General features: G+C 38.3%; 1 protein-coding gene across 6 annotated transcripts in view; it reads left to right on the top strand.

Moving 5' to 3' along the window:
• Positions 1–15,809, top strand: part of STXBP5L (syntaxin binding protein 5L) — a 184,587-nt gene that overhangs the window by 95,401 nt on the left and 73,377 nt on the right. For all 6 annotated transcript variants that reach the window (XM_077174258.1, XM_077174256.1, XM_077174255.1 and 3 more), the window contains exons 6-7: positions 4,605–4,668; positions 11,568–11,651. In XM_077174258.1, coding sequence (XP_077030373.1) covers positions 4,605–4,668; positions 11,568–11,651 — 148 coding nt within the window. The remainder of the gene's footprint in view (positions 1–4,604; positions 4,669–11,567; positions 11,652–15,809) is intronic.

Genomic DNA, 15,809 nt, shown 5'->3' with positions numbered 1-15,809 from the left:
TAGCAATGAGGGGAAGCGGAACATTTTATGTATATGAAAACAACTTGAGGCAAAATAGAGTTTGTGTGTAGACATTTCCCCATGCAGTATAATTTACTGTATGAAGGCAGTAATTACTGTTATCTGTAGCTCTGATTGTGCTTCATGGGTTCTATAAAATAATGTTTTTGATATAATATAGTTAACTAAATAATTGCTTTGTTTAATCCTGCATGTAGTGCAGTCATGATGTCTATCCTCATGAGAAATTGACTGTACAGCCTGATGCCTTGCTCTCCTTTTACGAGCAGCACTTCCCTAGGGCTCCAAAAGATATTGTTGTTATTTCTATTTATACATAGCTTCCTTGAGGAGACAAGGAGATGCAAGAAGTGAGGCACTGATCTGCCTTTGGCAGATAGTTCCTGGTCTTAGTGTGGCACAAAGGACAAGGTTTGGGTTCCTTGCCACAGTCCTGTACCCAGAGGGAGATAACATCACTTCAGGAGAAGCAAACCAGAGAAGATTTACCATGGCTCTCCTTCTGTATCGAGCCATCAGGCAGGCTCAGATCAATGAGCACAAGGTCTTGCAGAACTGAGGAAGTTGTAATGCTTTCCCACACAGCAATGCTGTCTTCCTTGCTCCACCTGCACTGGGATTATTTTGTATAGCTTTATTCTCCCACAAACATCTCCCCCAAGATGGGACTGTGCATGTTCATCCAAAACCAAACTTTATGCTTGCTGCATCTTGTGAATATTCCTTATTATGTAGTCCAAAGAGGAATCAGTTTTGATGCAAATACTTTACTTGCTGTGTATTAAAAAAATCAATGTTTCTTGGAGCCCTGGAAAGGCAGTGCAGGAGGACTGCCAGGGAATAGGCTCTACACTCCAAAAAGCTTCAGGAACATCTGTTGTCACCTGTGTGTGATCTTATCTGTGATGGCACATTAAATACATACAACTATTTAAAAAGGATCCTTTCTGCTTTCCTGACAGAAGCCATGTTATGACTGCCAAACTTAATAGGCTCTTTACTTACTCTTACCTATGGATAAACAAAGCTGGCCTCTGTTAAGCAATCAAGGAAATTGGAGGTTGGATCCTGGCTGGTTGGGAAACCTCCACCCAGCTGCTCTCTCACTCCCCATCCTCAACAGGACAGGGAAAGAAAATAAGATGGAAAAGTTCATTAATAATGGGAAAATCAGGAAGATCATTTACCAGTTACTGTCAGTGGAGAAACCAGACTTGACTTGGAAAAAATTAATTTAATTTATTGTCAGTTAAAATAGAGTAGAATGGTGAGAAACAAAGACAAAAACTAAAGCCCCTTCCCCTGAATCCTTATTTTTCCTAAACCAATGATGTGTGTATGAAAACTAAAGAATGGTTTGTTGAGTGTTTTGATGGAGTGGCATACCTGACAGTCTTAAATGTAATAGAAGTGAAAGAAAAAGGAAGAAGACAGAGCAAGCCAGGTATTATACAAAACAACTAAATTATTAAAATAACAAGAAGGTAATATGAATACTAAGAGCATACTTATATCAAATATAGAGGAAAAACAATGGGGAAAAATAAAATCTCATACATTCAGTACACAGACTGCTGGTTTTGGTATCAACTTTGCTGATAGTATATATATAGCTGTTTTTCAACAAAACTAAAGAAGTAACTAGGTGCATAAAAATTAAATTACAATATTCCTAAAAGAAACAAAAAGTGCCTAAGAAAAAAAATACCCAAACCCTTCAATATTAATACAGTGCAGTAAATCCCAGGATCCCCCAAATACAATGAATTCAAGAGGGAAATGGAGGAGATTGGAAAATGTATTATATTAGTGAAGGTTTCCTCTTTCAGCTGAGTTTTTAGCATGGACATTTGAGGCTACACCCTGCAGGAATATAAGATAAAAATAAGACTGGTAGTAAAAGACAGGGGTTTTGTACCATTTACAGAGGAACAACGAGCTTTCCTATACTATGAAAGTATGTTTAGCCTAAAGAGTAGAGGACAGCTCATGTAAGAGTTTGCTTCTACCCAAAGAGAAATTGATGCATTCTTTGTTAAGCAATGTCGTATGTGTCCTTCAAAGAAACTGGTTGCACAGATTTATCTGAACTGTTCCTGACTTTTAAAATTAGTAGGTACAAAGAGCTGACCTGACTAGATGGAATCAATCTTTACCTTAGAAAGACACTGTGCTTTTTTCCTTTCTCCCTCCATTTGTCATGATTTTGCCAATATTCCTGGTCATGTACCAAGACTGGAATGGCCAAGCATCCAACCGTGCATCCTGGTTGTTTCAATGGTTTCAATGGGATAGCTGCCCAACCCATTGTGCTTTGTCAGCCTCCATGTGCTTCTGCTACCATTTTGTTTGTCCCCAGCCTTCTGGGGAAACATATCTGATGTTTGTTTGCCTCTACTCTCTCTTATGTGGTCTGTCTGTGATCTGGCTAAAAAGTGAAAATTCTTATACTGTGTCTTCTCATCTTGTTTTTTCCTCTTGTTCTCACCCTTCCTCCTTTGCCCATCACTGCATAGGCAGCATATACTCCAAACAGACCTAGTTCTTTCCATCAAAATACTCTGACCAGTTCAGACAGGTGAATCTATGTCAGAAACAGCACTTGAAACTGTCCCAAACTGTCACATGTACTCCCTCAGGACAGATGTACAAGATATGTGTAGGTCTAAGCACTGCTTGCCAACAACCTCATCTCGCCCCCCAGTTCCCTGTCACTGCCTACCTACCCTGCCTGCTCCAAGGCCTGGTGTTGTGAAATGATATTTTTATTTCAGTACAGGTTACTCAGAAACAGAAGCTCAGCCAGAGGGGTCCCCTCTGGTAAATTGGCTTGTATAGGAATGACAGCCAGATCTCCTGCTATCTGTATCTCTGTAAAAATGGCTTTGTTCCATGTCTCAGGAGAAATGGGTGCTTGTTGCTGGCACCATCAAAGACAGTCTGTATAGAATATCACTGTATAAAGTCTGTCCACTGCTTTCCTGCTGACCTCATTTCTGTGATGGGATATGCTGCAAAATGCTCTTGCAGAATCCTTGCTGGTGGAGACCTCATGTAGGAGAATAACATGCTGCATGTTCAGGATGTCTGGAGTAATTTTTCATTGTCCTCAGCTCAGATCTTTGCCTCTCTGCTTTGACTCAGATTTGGTGCATTGACTAAATAGTTAAAATATTTCAAACATAATGTAGGCAAAGTATAGAGGCCAGAGAAGAGTGTGCATGCTTTTAAGAGAATTGGAGCATACTGTTCTGGGAAGGAGAAGCTTATGAGGCTATGGATCAGTCCACAGTGTCTTAATACTTGAGTTGTCTGAGAATTTTTGTGACCACTCTCAGTCTTGATTTGGAGTCTGACCTATAGAAGAGAGGCCAGTTTTGCTACAGTGCAGTATTCAGCCAAAGGAAGAGGCCATTATTTTAGAAAAATCCTTTGAGTAATTCAGCTGGAGAAGCTTGTTTTGGTTTGTTTCTGTAATTCTCTTGCAGATTGTTTTAAAACTTGGAGCCTAGGTCATTTTACGGATGCTTTCCAGATAAACTCTTCACTTTATGGGTTCTGCCAATCTCTGCCATATTTTTTTTCCTGATGACATTTGGTGAACCAAGACCAGTCATGCAAGTTCAGATCCTAAGCTGAACTCCAAAGGGCATGTACTCTGACCCCAGAACGTAGATGGGAGAAAGGGCCTCCTCTGTGCAGGCATTCAGTGTGGACTGGTGCTTGTCTTCTTGCTCTCTATGACTGCCAGGGCCTGAAGGTCAGGTCAGAAAATATGAAAAATCTCCATCTGTCCAATCAGTTTCCTTTGACAGAAAATGATTTGCATTTTCTGTCAGGTGCTGGACATTAACAACTCAATACTAAGTTGCATATGATGTGGTTGATACATGTTGCAAAAAGGGAGGGGGTGTCAAGGATAGTAATTAATTTCTCTATAGGTTTACAGAGACTCATAGGATGGGTGTTGTGGCTGAGGAGCCCCACTGAACGTGCATTGTGGGTGTAACTGTGTTAGTTGGTCTGAAGATGAGGTAAGGCTTTACAGATCAGACAGAGGCAATTTGCTCCATTTCTGAAACCCTGCTGAAGTAATGCTAAAACACTTCCTGACAGGGCAGTGTAGGTGAGGTTACTGAAACCCTTTCTTTAGTGACATAGGAACTTGGTGAGTCATGCTATGAGTATCTGAAATGAATCCAGTGAAGACTTTGTAAATCTTTGGCAAATTAGCCTTCAAATGGAGCAAGTAAGGAGAGAGGGTCAGAAAGAGATGGAATAGAGAACAGAAAAGGCAAAAAAGCTGTAAGAATGAGAGAGGAGGAAAATTACTGTAATAGGAAGAATACTGAGATTTAAAAAAAAATGAAGGAAGGATTCATTAAAAAAAGAGAATCTTTGCCTTCAATGGCAAAAAGGAAATAGAGGAGAATGTTAAAAGATACCTATAACTACCCTGTCAGGCTTTTTACAATTATTTTTAAACCATTGGAGGTACATGTTAGCACACCTAGAAGCTGAGGTATCTAGCTCTTCTTACAACAAAAAACATTCAGAGATTTTAATTGATTTTTGTATTGCAGGTCCACCAAGACTCACCCTGGCCCAGTTGTACATTTAAGTGACAGCCCAAGAGACGAGGGAAAAGTGAGTACAACCAATGGTATAAAATTTTGCAGCATTTCATAGCCTTTATTTGCCTTGCTACTCTTTCCTTTTGCTTACTCACTGATTTTATCATCTGCTTCCTTTGTACGTTTGCAAGTAATTTTAACTATTTTACTGTTCTTAAGAAAAAAATTATCTTTGTACAAATTTACCGAATAAACATTTGTGATGAAGACAACATACTGTACTTTGAAATGTATGCCAAAGACAATGTACCTTGAAATGTATAGCCATCTAAATGGTTTTGTTTAAAAAAGCTTGACTAAGTAAGGTTGACTAAAAGCTGTATCATGACTTTGGTACTTGAATAAACATGCACTTATGAAGGCATTATAATAAGTTTTTATAAGATAGGAAATCTTTTCTTATAGGAGAATTATCATGATAATAACCCAAGTTTGGAACTTGCTGCTGTTTGCAATTCTCAACTCTGTTCACTGTGCACAAGTGGAAACCAAACATACAGTCAGAGCATTAGGGTTGTTACTGATATCACCAGGAGGCACAATCAGAGCTGGCTTTCTTTGTATGGTACTTTTTCAAAGATGAAATATGATTGACAGAATTCTGATTCTATTACACCTTTTTTTTTTTTTTTTAATGTGTTGCTACTGATATTTGAGCATTTTGCCTGCATGGAAAGGGTATTTAATTCTCTCACTGGTTTTGATAATTTTTATTAATTGCATTTCAGTGTGTATTTATAAAGTACTGCGTCTTCCAAATGGTGTATCTGTTTGACAGTGTGCCTCACATAGCAGCTAATAGTTGTTAGAAACTGGCAGCAGTTTGAATTTCTGATGCTGCTATGGGGGATATTATGCTGGAATTATGGGTACCTAGAAAAGCACTGATGACTGCATCTGATTTTCATTTGCATCACTTGTACTTGGACTTACCCATATTGCAAGGAGAACTACACACAAACAGTGCACTTGTGAACCAACCCTCCAACAACTTGGTTGGCATCTCTGAGCCTTTCTGGAAGAATCACAATAGGTCAAGCAATTTAGAAGACTATCAAATAAAGTAATTAAGCATATTGAAGTGTAGTGTTGCAGCCTCAAACAAGAAGCCATCAAGAAATCCAGTTTAATTATCTCTGGCAAAATACCTGATGAGAATAAAGGTTTATTGATGAGACATCATTCTCGTTTGCCGGCCACAACAGAAGCTGCTGATGAGCTACCTAAGGCACATAGTGTAGGAAAAAAGGGTACTAAAAAAAATGGTCTTGTCAGTGAAGATTTTTTACAGGAATGCCATGCACTGTGTCCAAACAGAAACCTAAAAATATTTTTCAGCAGAAAAGGAGAAGACGAAAAGGACCCGGGCAAGAGAGTTAAAAGAGAACTGGCTTGGGAATACAAGTGCTTGTTGCTCAGAGGGCACATGGGAGACATCTGGGCACTGATGAAGTACTAGCATTCAAAGAGCAACAGCAAATTCAGACAAATGCCTATGAAAAACAAACATTGAATATTTATGGGGAGCAGTAGTAGAAAATGTAAGGTATACTAAAACCATCTCAGTACAGCTCTTTATATCATTGATAGGTTGAGAGTGGTGTAAAGAATGAATTGGTACTAACAAAATACTTGCAGTTTTGCAGAATGTAGAATTGATTGTGTTTACAGGAAGATATCAGTAAAAGGTACACAGGTGTAAGAGAAAATCCAAGCATTAAATCAATAGACAATTCTAAGTTTAAAAAAAGTCAACAGTGGGGAAATAAATTAAACTACATTTTTCAACTTAGTCTCATTAAACTTTAGTTAAGAATGCAGAATAAATCAATCGTTATTCAGAATGAGGAAAAAATGGGGGAAAAAGCAGCTCCTGGGACTTTTACTGTTCAACATGGTCATATATAGCCTAGAAAATAGACTAAGTAGTGATGTCACCTGGTTTGCTGGACTTTAGGGGGCTGGGAAACTCAGCAGTAAAATGGCAGGTTAAATACTGTCTTTTTAAGTATTTCAGGGTAAATGATGGCAAGTGGTACATGTAGGGCAAAATAATTCTGACTTTACATATAAAACAATGGGTGTGAGCTGATGATTCCTGTTTGGTATTAAGAGCTTTGAGTGATGGTTGATAATTCAATGGAAATGTCAGTCAGCTCAATGCTCAGTAGTGAACAATAAAGAAAATCAAAATTAGGCATTATGCAGAGACGAATAGAAAACAAAGCAAAGCTATTAAAGAAATGCATTGTTGACCTGCCTGCTGATTACTGAGTATAATACTTGTCCTTCTATGTCTAAAATGAACATAATGCTAAAAGCAATTCAGAGAAGGGACTGGGTTTTCTATATGAGAGACAACTTAGTGAGACAGGAAAATTCACTATGGAAAACACCTGATTGTGATTCCAAGTTTGAAAAAATCACAGTTGATATTAAGAGGATGGAAACAGCTCAGAGTCTCTTTCAATACAAAAACTAAAAGGATACCAAATTAAGCTGACAGGTCAGATTCCAAACAAGACAATTAAGTACTTTTTCAAATGTGCAATGGGTAGAACCTATGAAACTTTTTCCAAATGCTATTGTGTGTGCTGAAAATGTACGGATCACAAAGAAGACTAGAAAAGTTAACAGAAAAGAAATCCATGTGAAGGTAACTGATGAAATTTGCTGAATTCTCCTAAAAGGTTCTTAAAGATGAGGTTAAACAGGACCATGTATAGTTGAGGAGATGGCTATACTTGAATGAGAAAATTACTTAGAGAATATGTGTGAATGTTGCAAACACTTGTCTTCTTCCCATATTATTTAGTATTTGCTCTTGGCCATTTCAGTACAAGATACTGTCATAGGTAGACTTTTATCTAATTTAGCAGAGTTATTCTTAGATAAAAGAGCTGTTTGATGATAGTTCAACATACTTTGCTAATCTCCACAGCTCCAAGCTAACCAAAGACCACCAAAATGTATTGGAGGCAGAAGTCAGACTCCACACATCACATCATGATAGGCAAGAGAGAGAAGTGTTCTTTGCATATGTTTCAGGAATTTTTTTATAGTGGGTACAAATCAGTCATAATCATTACTCAAAATGCAGAGGTTCTTGTACTTTACAAGACTACTGCTCTACAAGTACTTTGCCAAGAGTCCAGTGGTATAGCCTTCCCTGGCATATTAAAAAGTTGGTTATATACCTGGGATAGTTTTGCTGAAGTAAATAAGTATTTCTTCTATGAACGATGAGTGGTTCAGAGTCCTGAAACATAGTCAGACCTTTCAAATTCTAGGACAATCATAAGAGCTCTATTTAAAAGCCAGGGAGGTTTGTTCTCTGGCAGTATCTTCACCTTTTTCATTAAGATCCTTTGAATTCCTAAAAGTTCGAGTTCATTTCATGGACTGGTGATGGGGTTCCTTGTGCCAAAAGAGTGAATGCAATTCAGGATGACTTCTGCCATTCAAAACTTGTCTAGAGTGGCTTCCAGTCAAGCTATCTAGGTAGGCTTTGGAGACAAGTCTCTTTTATGAATCTAACAAGATATGGCTGAAAGACAAACATCAAAGAGAATTTAGGCATTTAATGTGTCACTGAAGAACAATTCGGGGACCAAGTGATTAAGTTCATGAAATAAAACTGTGTCTGCCAAATCAATTAATAAGTGTACATTAGGGACAGACTGGAGTGCACAGACATTTATAAGTGGCAGATCTGTAGCAAACATGATTTTTCTTGCTGACAAAGGAAAAGACATTAACTGAATGATCTGCAGTTTCCCAGCAAACAGAGAAAGCTTAATAGGTAAAGGTTTAATGTTATTTACAATTAGCTGGTGAGCTAAACTTCCTATCTCTGAGTCTGAGTTCTGAGATCTAATAATACCTAAAACAGCAAGCCTGTTTGGCAGGCTTGCTTGTTTGGGATTTTTTTCTCCAGCTGTTTTGTGTTACCAGGACAAGGAAGGGGCTTGCTGTCATGTACCAGAATGTAATTAGCTGACTGTGAAAAAGAAATTTCCTCCCATCATCAAAAGCATTTGATGAAGAACGATTTAAGTCAAAATGTGAAACAACTCCTCTAAAGGAAGATCTTGCCAGGACTTCTCTCTCCAAATTCTGTCCTATGTTCTGCCTTTTTTGTAACCTAATTAAGCATGAGTAATTAAATGAAGTGCCATGAAAGGCAAGATACATGTTTGGAGTTTTCTCCATCCTCGACTCTTTTTACAGATATTGTTTTTCTTTGTCTAGGTTTTCCTCTCCAACTTCAGTTATGGATGTTTTGCTTTTTACTTCTATTACAGAAATAGAGCTTGTCTTATAGATCTCCCAAGTGATCACTATGACCAAGAGGAGTGGGAATGTTTGAGTTTCTTATGGTTCAGACAGATCAGAATCCAGAGCATCACAAATATCCTGGCAATGAGACTAATCTCATTCACCCAAGCTGGCTTCAGTGCTGTACCACAGTTTTAGTACTAAAGCAGCATGACTACTGTCTGAATAAAAAGAGAGATTCCTGACTATGCAGCAAATCTCTTTGCCTTTCAATTTCTTCCCTGAAATCATACTTTGTAACTTGCAATTCTTTAGTGCAGTTGTGCATTAAGCATTTCAGCAATAGTTCAGGTGAAATGCAGCCTCTGATAAAAGGTATTTAACCTTTAAGAAATTACCGGGAGCATGATATCTTTGCAAAAGAGAGGGATAAAAATCAAAAGGCAAGCCTGCTTCCCCAGGGAAGAAAGGCATATTAAGAAACAGGGCCACATACTAAATGCTTTTCAATTCCTTCCCTTTTCTGAATATATTTGTACAAAAGCTGAGGTGAGAAGAATATTGGTAGATATAAACTGAATGTGACTGGTTTGGTACCCAGTGTAATGCCCAGGTGCAAGTGCTTGTTGTGATGACAGTAAGGAGGGCACACAGACTCCATAACTTACTAAAATACTATTTATTGGAGTGAATACAAAAAGGAGCATGGGAAGCCCAAGCTGTGTAGCATGGGATGAACCTCCAATAAGGGCATGGCACCATCCTCTATGAAGAGGCGCTTGCCAACATTTTGGTCTTTGGAGATCCCAAAATATTTTTTTTTAAAAGCGACATATCCATTTCCACAGTCAAGCAAAAGGATGTTCACATGAGACATGCTGCCTTACATTAAGATAAGGGCACAGAGGTACTGCCCTTACCTTTATCAAATGGGGGAGGCCTACAAGGTCCTTTAGAAATAGCAGCTAAGTTTTTACCCTGTGGCCAAGAAATATGTGCAGGCCTGAAAGCCAAGTGCTGTGTGCAGCACAGCACAGACCTGCACCAAGTCAAGTGACCTGCTATGAGCATCACTAACTCCTGGATATACAAATAGCTTCCATTTGGGATTGCTATACCAACAGTGCAAGCATCTACAGTAAGACCCTCCTTGTTCACTGTGTCAATGGCAGCCCATTATCCCAGAATACCATATGGCATCCTGACATAAGAGCTATCCAGTTAGCTGCATGCTTTCTGATTCTGACACAAAATCCCATATGGAGCCATCCAGAGCAAAAATGCTACATATTCTGGAATTTTTCCAGGGCAGTTTGAATTTTTTTCAGGAGAATATTTTTCAGGAGCATAAGTAGTTATTGTTTGTATTCAGGTATTAAATATATTAACTATAAATAATTTCCAGATTAGCTAGAAGATTCCACAAAAGGAATACTCTCCTGTCAATGAAAAGAACCATATCCAGTAGAACTGAGAGTATTCCCAGGCTCTTTTGTAGCAGTATTGATGTATCAGTTATACTTCGAAAGAAAGTGATGTTTTGTTTAGCAGCCCAGCCAAATTTCATTTTTAGGACTCATGCAAGCCAAAGTGAGTGATAGTAAAGGTGCTGTTAAGGTTTCTCCAGCTAAGAGATTGTCTTGTCATTATTCTTCACAAATTCTTTATATAGAAACTATAAATCCTTGCCTGCATCTTGTGATATATCTGTTTACAGATGATGAATAACTGCAACTATCTTTGCCAGTTTTATAAAATATTCTATCACAGAAATGTGAGTCTGCCAGTTTAGCCATTTCCAGTCTTCATGTCCAGAACAGGTTCTTAAGAAGACAGATTCTATGGGAAACAGTTTCCAGGACACCTAAATAAGCTAGATGTGATCTTGTCCATAAGATCTGAAATTAATTGTGTTCAAATGAAGAGTAACTCTACAGTACCAGATCAATATTTCACTTCTTCTGAGTGGAAACAAGGAGATATGATTGTGTTCATTCTTATTTTTCTCCTGACTATTGTTTTTCTTCTCTTTCATATTTTCAGAAATCTTTGCTGGTATTTCTCTGGTGTGCATGATGATATAAAGTCCCAGTTCTATAAGAAGTAAAAATTGACGTATCAGTTAATTTATTTTAATTATTGGAAAGCAAGCAATTTATTCTCTGCTGTAGGAGTCCTTGAGATTGTTTTAAAGCAATAGTAAACATAAATAAAAGGAATATAAGTAGCTAAATGAAAGTTTAATCTGGTGATTCTCTTGGTTTGAAGTTATTTAGGTGGTATCTTAGGTGTCAAACATTTTTTTTCTCCAACAAGGGGAGGGAAAGTAAGACCTGGTAGGAACATGCTACCATCTTTGGTTTTCAGCAGATATGCAATTGAGAAGACTGTCCAGGTGCATAATCATCCAGGGAAAAAAAAGGTGTATAAAGCCCTTTTTCTTTTCCATGTCAGATCTTAAATTGTCAGCAATGTGAAGTAATTTATACTGAAAGATAATTTGAAAGCAAGGTATTATGTGTAGGGCAAATTACAATCTTGGCCATCACTTTGTTATTTCTTTTTATATTATTCCATATTTATATGTACCTTTTGAATCAGAAAATGTAATTGTGGTTTTTTTCCCTCCTCCAGCTGTTGATAGGCTATGAAAATGGGACCATCGTGTTCTGGGACTTACGATCTAAAAGAGCCGATCTGAGAGCTTATTATGATGAGGTAAGCAATTTCCATTAATTCAGCAAAGCCATTATTCAGCAGTTTGCCATATGTCTTACCAAGCAGATGGATGTTTATCTAAAGGCATTGCTGGTTCTGGAAATACTGTTTGTGCTATGCTTTTTGGGCAAATTACTGACAATAGAAATCAAAGTCTGAAATCTCTAGTTCTGATGCTTTAAGCTCTCATGAGTGTACTATGACACAGAATGTCCTCCCCTTGATCCTGACAAGTTCATCAGCTTCTCTGTGGGGATACTCAGTTGAACAGAGTCTAGCAATGAGCTGACCTGAGATATAGCTACAATAGGAATTATATAATAATCTCTACTGGGTATATCTAGAACATTCATTATATTGGAAGATGAATTGCCTTGTACAGCAGTTGATATTGCCTAGTATTTAAGATCTGATTAAACAGTTTTCAAAATGATATTGCCATAGTTATCACAAATTGTCTCTTGTCATTTGTAAGCAGCCTGCGTTAACCACAGGTGCAGTTCTTTATCAATAATCAAGCTGCTTGAGAAATAGATATATTCCTAGTTATTATGATTTTAGCACTAGCCCTAGGAAAGAATATTCTTTGTTCTGCCAGTCCTCTAAAACCACCATGGATGAACATGAATGCAGCTAGGCTAAAGGTAGAAAAGGACATTTTCTTTAAAGTGATCCTGGCAGTAATTGTTTTTTTGTAGTTCTCTTTCCTTCTTCATCTTGTCACCTTGCTATGTATAAGGAGTGTATACACATTTATTTCCCCTCTAAAAAGCAATCTGAATACATGTGGACCCTGTACTCTTTCAGACCTGCTGTCAGAGGCACATTAAAGCTACTCTGAGCTTCAAGGTTAAGTTTCTGAGCATCAACATAGCAAATGTTCCGAAGGACAAGTTTGAACAGGCCAGCACTTAAGCCTCAAGACATGCCCACTGAATTGTCTCTCAGTGACAGTCTGCTTGTGCAAACACTTGTGAAATTGCACCCCTTCTATTACTTAAGGCTGAACAACTTCTTCCTTTTACAGGTCTCCTCAGGAAGGGTGGGGGTGGGGATGTCTGTTCACTCACTGTCCTCTCTTGTACTCAGAATGCGACTGCATGAAGCAGGATCTTCTTAATGCTGGTTCCCCTTTTTTTTTTTTTTCATTTTGAGACAGAGTGGGTGGTTGTTGAAAATTCCTCATACAATTTAGAATTTAGTTGTTCCACATTTTGTCAATATTGTTCTCAGGAACTTTTTTTGCCTTTTAATCAGTCCCATGCTTTCTTCCTCAGTGGTTATTTGCTATATCATTACTCCACTTTGTGCAACTTGTTCTAGCTTCTTACATACTGAAATAATGGCAAGATTCTTATTTTGTTTTTAAAAGGATTGTTTGACTAGCCATTTTACTTTATTCCAGACTTTCAGGCTCCATGTTCATAATGTTCCAGACCTGCTAGAATTCCCTCAGGGAAGCCACTACCCCTAGGGAGCCACTAAAAAGGGATATTTTTAAAATCCTGGGTTACATGTGCCACTTGGTACTTTGCAGCAGTCCAAATTATCAAGCCTAAGCCTCATGTTATGGGTTGGCCACCAAAGATCACAGTGCAGAAGTCATTGTTCCCTTCACCATGCTATCTGAACTGATGGGAGGCCTCTGTGCCCCATGATGTCTGACCAATCTCTCTGGCATTGATCCAGAACAGTTCCAGTTGCAGGCTATCTGTTAAGTCTCAGATAAATTCCTGTAAGTGTTCTGTATCTTCATTGAGTACAAAAGTGCCTCTTTGCATGAGTTCTGAATTAAATTAATTCACCCTCACTTTTCTTACTATCATTATGATTTTCATCTTCTCAGTGGTGATATGCATGAGATATTGAGGTCCTTCCAATCAATGCTCCTACACATTGCCTTCTATAAAAGGCTTTCCTTCCAAGCTCTTTTATAATTTCCTGCAAAAGTTTATTTCCATCAAGTGGTATAAAAAGACAGCACATAAACAAGACAGATCTTTCAAATGGTTCTCAAGTTGTTACTGATAGTTGGCAAACCCAAAATCCAGCCATCTTCCTGTGCAGGCTTTAGAAGTTTGCATCAACCCCCATTCAGAGCTGTCTGAAGGAGTTGTCATCTTTCACTGGAACACATCCCAAAATGAAGATGCAGAGTTCTCAGAGGCATATGCCAAATTACAACTCCCTATCTTTGTCTAGCACTGTGCCACTATGGAAGTATCAAATTGGATGTGGCCCTTGCTTTAATGGTCCTGCAGTACTATGAACACAAATAATTTTTAGCATTTAAATAGTAAGATGAGACAAGCATTGCTCATTCCAAAATATGGTTAAAAGTGGTACTACAGACCGTCAGTGGTGAGGGTTTGTGGTTAGGAAGGAACTGAAATGGTGTTAGGCATGCTTAATTTTAGTACAAGCTGAGTATGAGAGAAGATGGAATGTGTATACAACCGCTGTGGGTATTGCAGAAAGAGAAACATACCTAATCTGGAGTGAGATGCTTTATGTGCTTACACTCTGTGAACATTCACATGAGCCACCCACCATGAGGAACTCCTGTTCTAAGCAAATAACTGCTCCTTTGTGTTTGGATGCTAAAGAAGTGGATCTGAATGCTAGACATAATCTAACAGAGAGAAAATTTAGGACTTTTTCAGTATCATCTTTCAGAATTACTCGTGACTTGCAGCTGAGACCTCCAAAAGCATTTCTGTTCTTCTTGCCCATTTTGTGGCAAAGTCTAACAGGTCCGTTTGAGTTGCTGCTATGCCGGCTGGCTATGCCAGGATCATCCCACCTCAACTCTGCTCCATGGGAGTTTTATGCTGGCAGGTGGTACCTGGTCACAGAGAGGCAGTTTAACAAGCAGCTCAGTACAGGTTTTAGCTAGTTGGTAGCTTCTGCTCAGACACAGTCAGTGACTGTAACCATGTGACATGTTTCTAAGTGTGACAACACATCAAAACCAGATTCAAATTTGGCATGATAGCAAGCATGAATGAGGTCATGTCAGAATTAATTTGCATGAGGATAGACATGTCTTCAGTGTAAGTGAAGCAGTGCTCCCCGCAGAACTAAGGTTATTCTACCTGAGAGCAACAACACTGGACTCTGCATGAACCATCTTTCTGAGTTGTCTTTTGTTACTGCAGTTATAGTTCAGTTTCTTCTGGTTATTTAAGAGGAATTGTGTACCAACTCCCTCTCTGGAAGATAGAAGTTTGGGTGATACCCCTTATGTCACCAAAAAATAAATACCTAGAGTTCAATTTTTTTCAGCTCTGTTTTTTGTGTCCTTTCTGACATGACTATTTTAGTAGTTTAGTGTTAATCAAGCATTGATATACAAGGCATGTTGGATTGCTGTTAAAACATCTGGGTCATCTTAATGCAATCTCATTTGTGGCTTTGCTGTCCAGCCCCAAGAGCTGAGTAAAGCTTTGGTAAAGGGTCGTGGCCCTTTGGTTGATTTCTTCTGATACTCTCTCCAGACCATGAGCTGTAACCAACCATAACAATCAATATAATGATTAAAAGAGGAAAACCAACAGGGAGTTTAAAATACTGGCCAGTAGCACCTGAATACCCAGGCATGATGTTAAGTCATTTGAATAAATCAGGTAAATGTCTATATGCAATTTTAAGTGCATGCAAGGCCTTAGCATTTCCTAGGTAGAAAAAACCCTGGAAATTTATTAAGCTGCATTCAAAAATAGGTCTCTTTTATTTACATTTACATAAGATTATGTTGTGTTTTTTACTATTTAGCAGTGAACATTTCTGGAAGGGATATGGATTCAAGGGAGAATTCTGTGAGTTTGTGCTTCTGTGAGGAGTGTGTGAGGAACTGTGGTACAGAATGAATGTTTTTTCACAATATGGCTTTTGTTAGTTTCCAGCACATATCAGGGAAATTGAAGGACTCACCCCATTATCCTTTCCAATAGTTTGATGTAACTATGGATATTTTCAGTTCCACTAATTATGCACAAAATACTAAGAATGGTGTACATAACATTCATCATGTAGTTCTTGTAGCATGCACAAAGGAGTGTGATATTCCTCTCCTCTGACTCACTATCTCTTCCAAAACTATCTTGCATCATTGTTTTGGTAATTTTCTGTACCAGTGAAACAGCCCTGGATTTTTTA

This window comes from Agelaius phoeniceus, chromosome 2 (assembly GCF_051311805.1).
Source record: "Agelaius phoeniceus isolate bAgePho1 chromosome 2, bAgePho1.hap1, whole genome shotgun sequence".
Classification (NCBI taxonomy): Eukaryota; Metazoa; Chordata; class Aves; order Passeriformes; family Icteridae; genus Agelaius; species Agelaius phoeniceus.
This window is presented reverse-complemented; position numbering and strand designations above follow the sequence as displayed.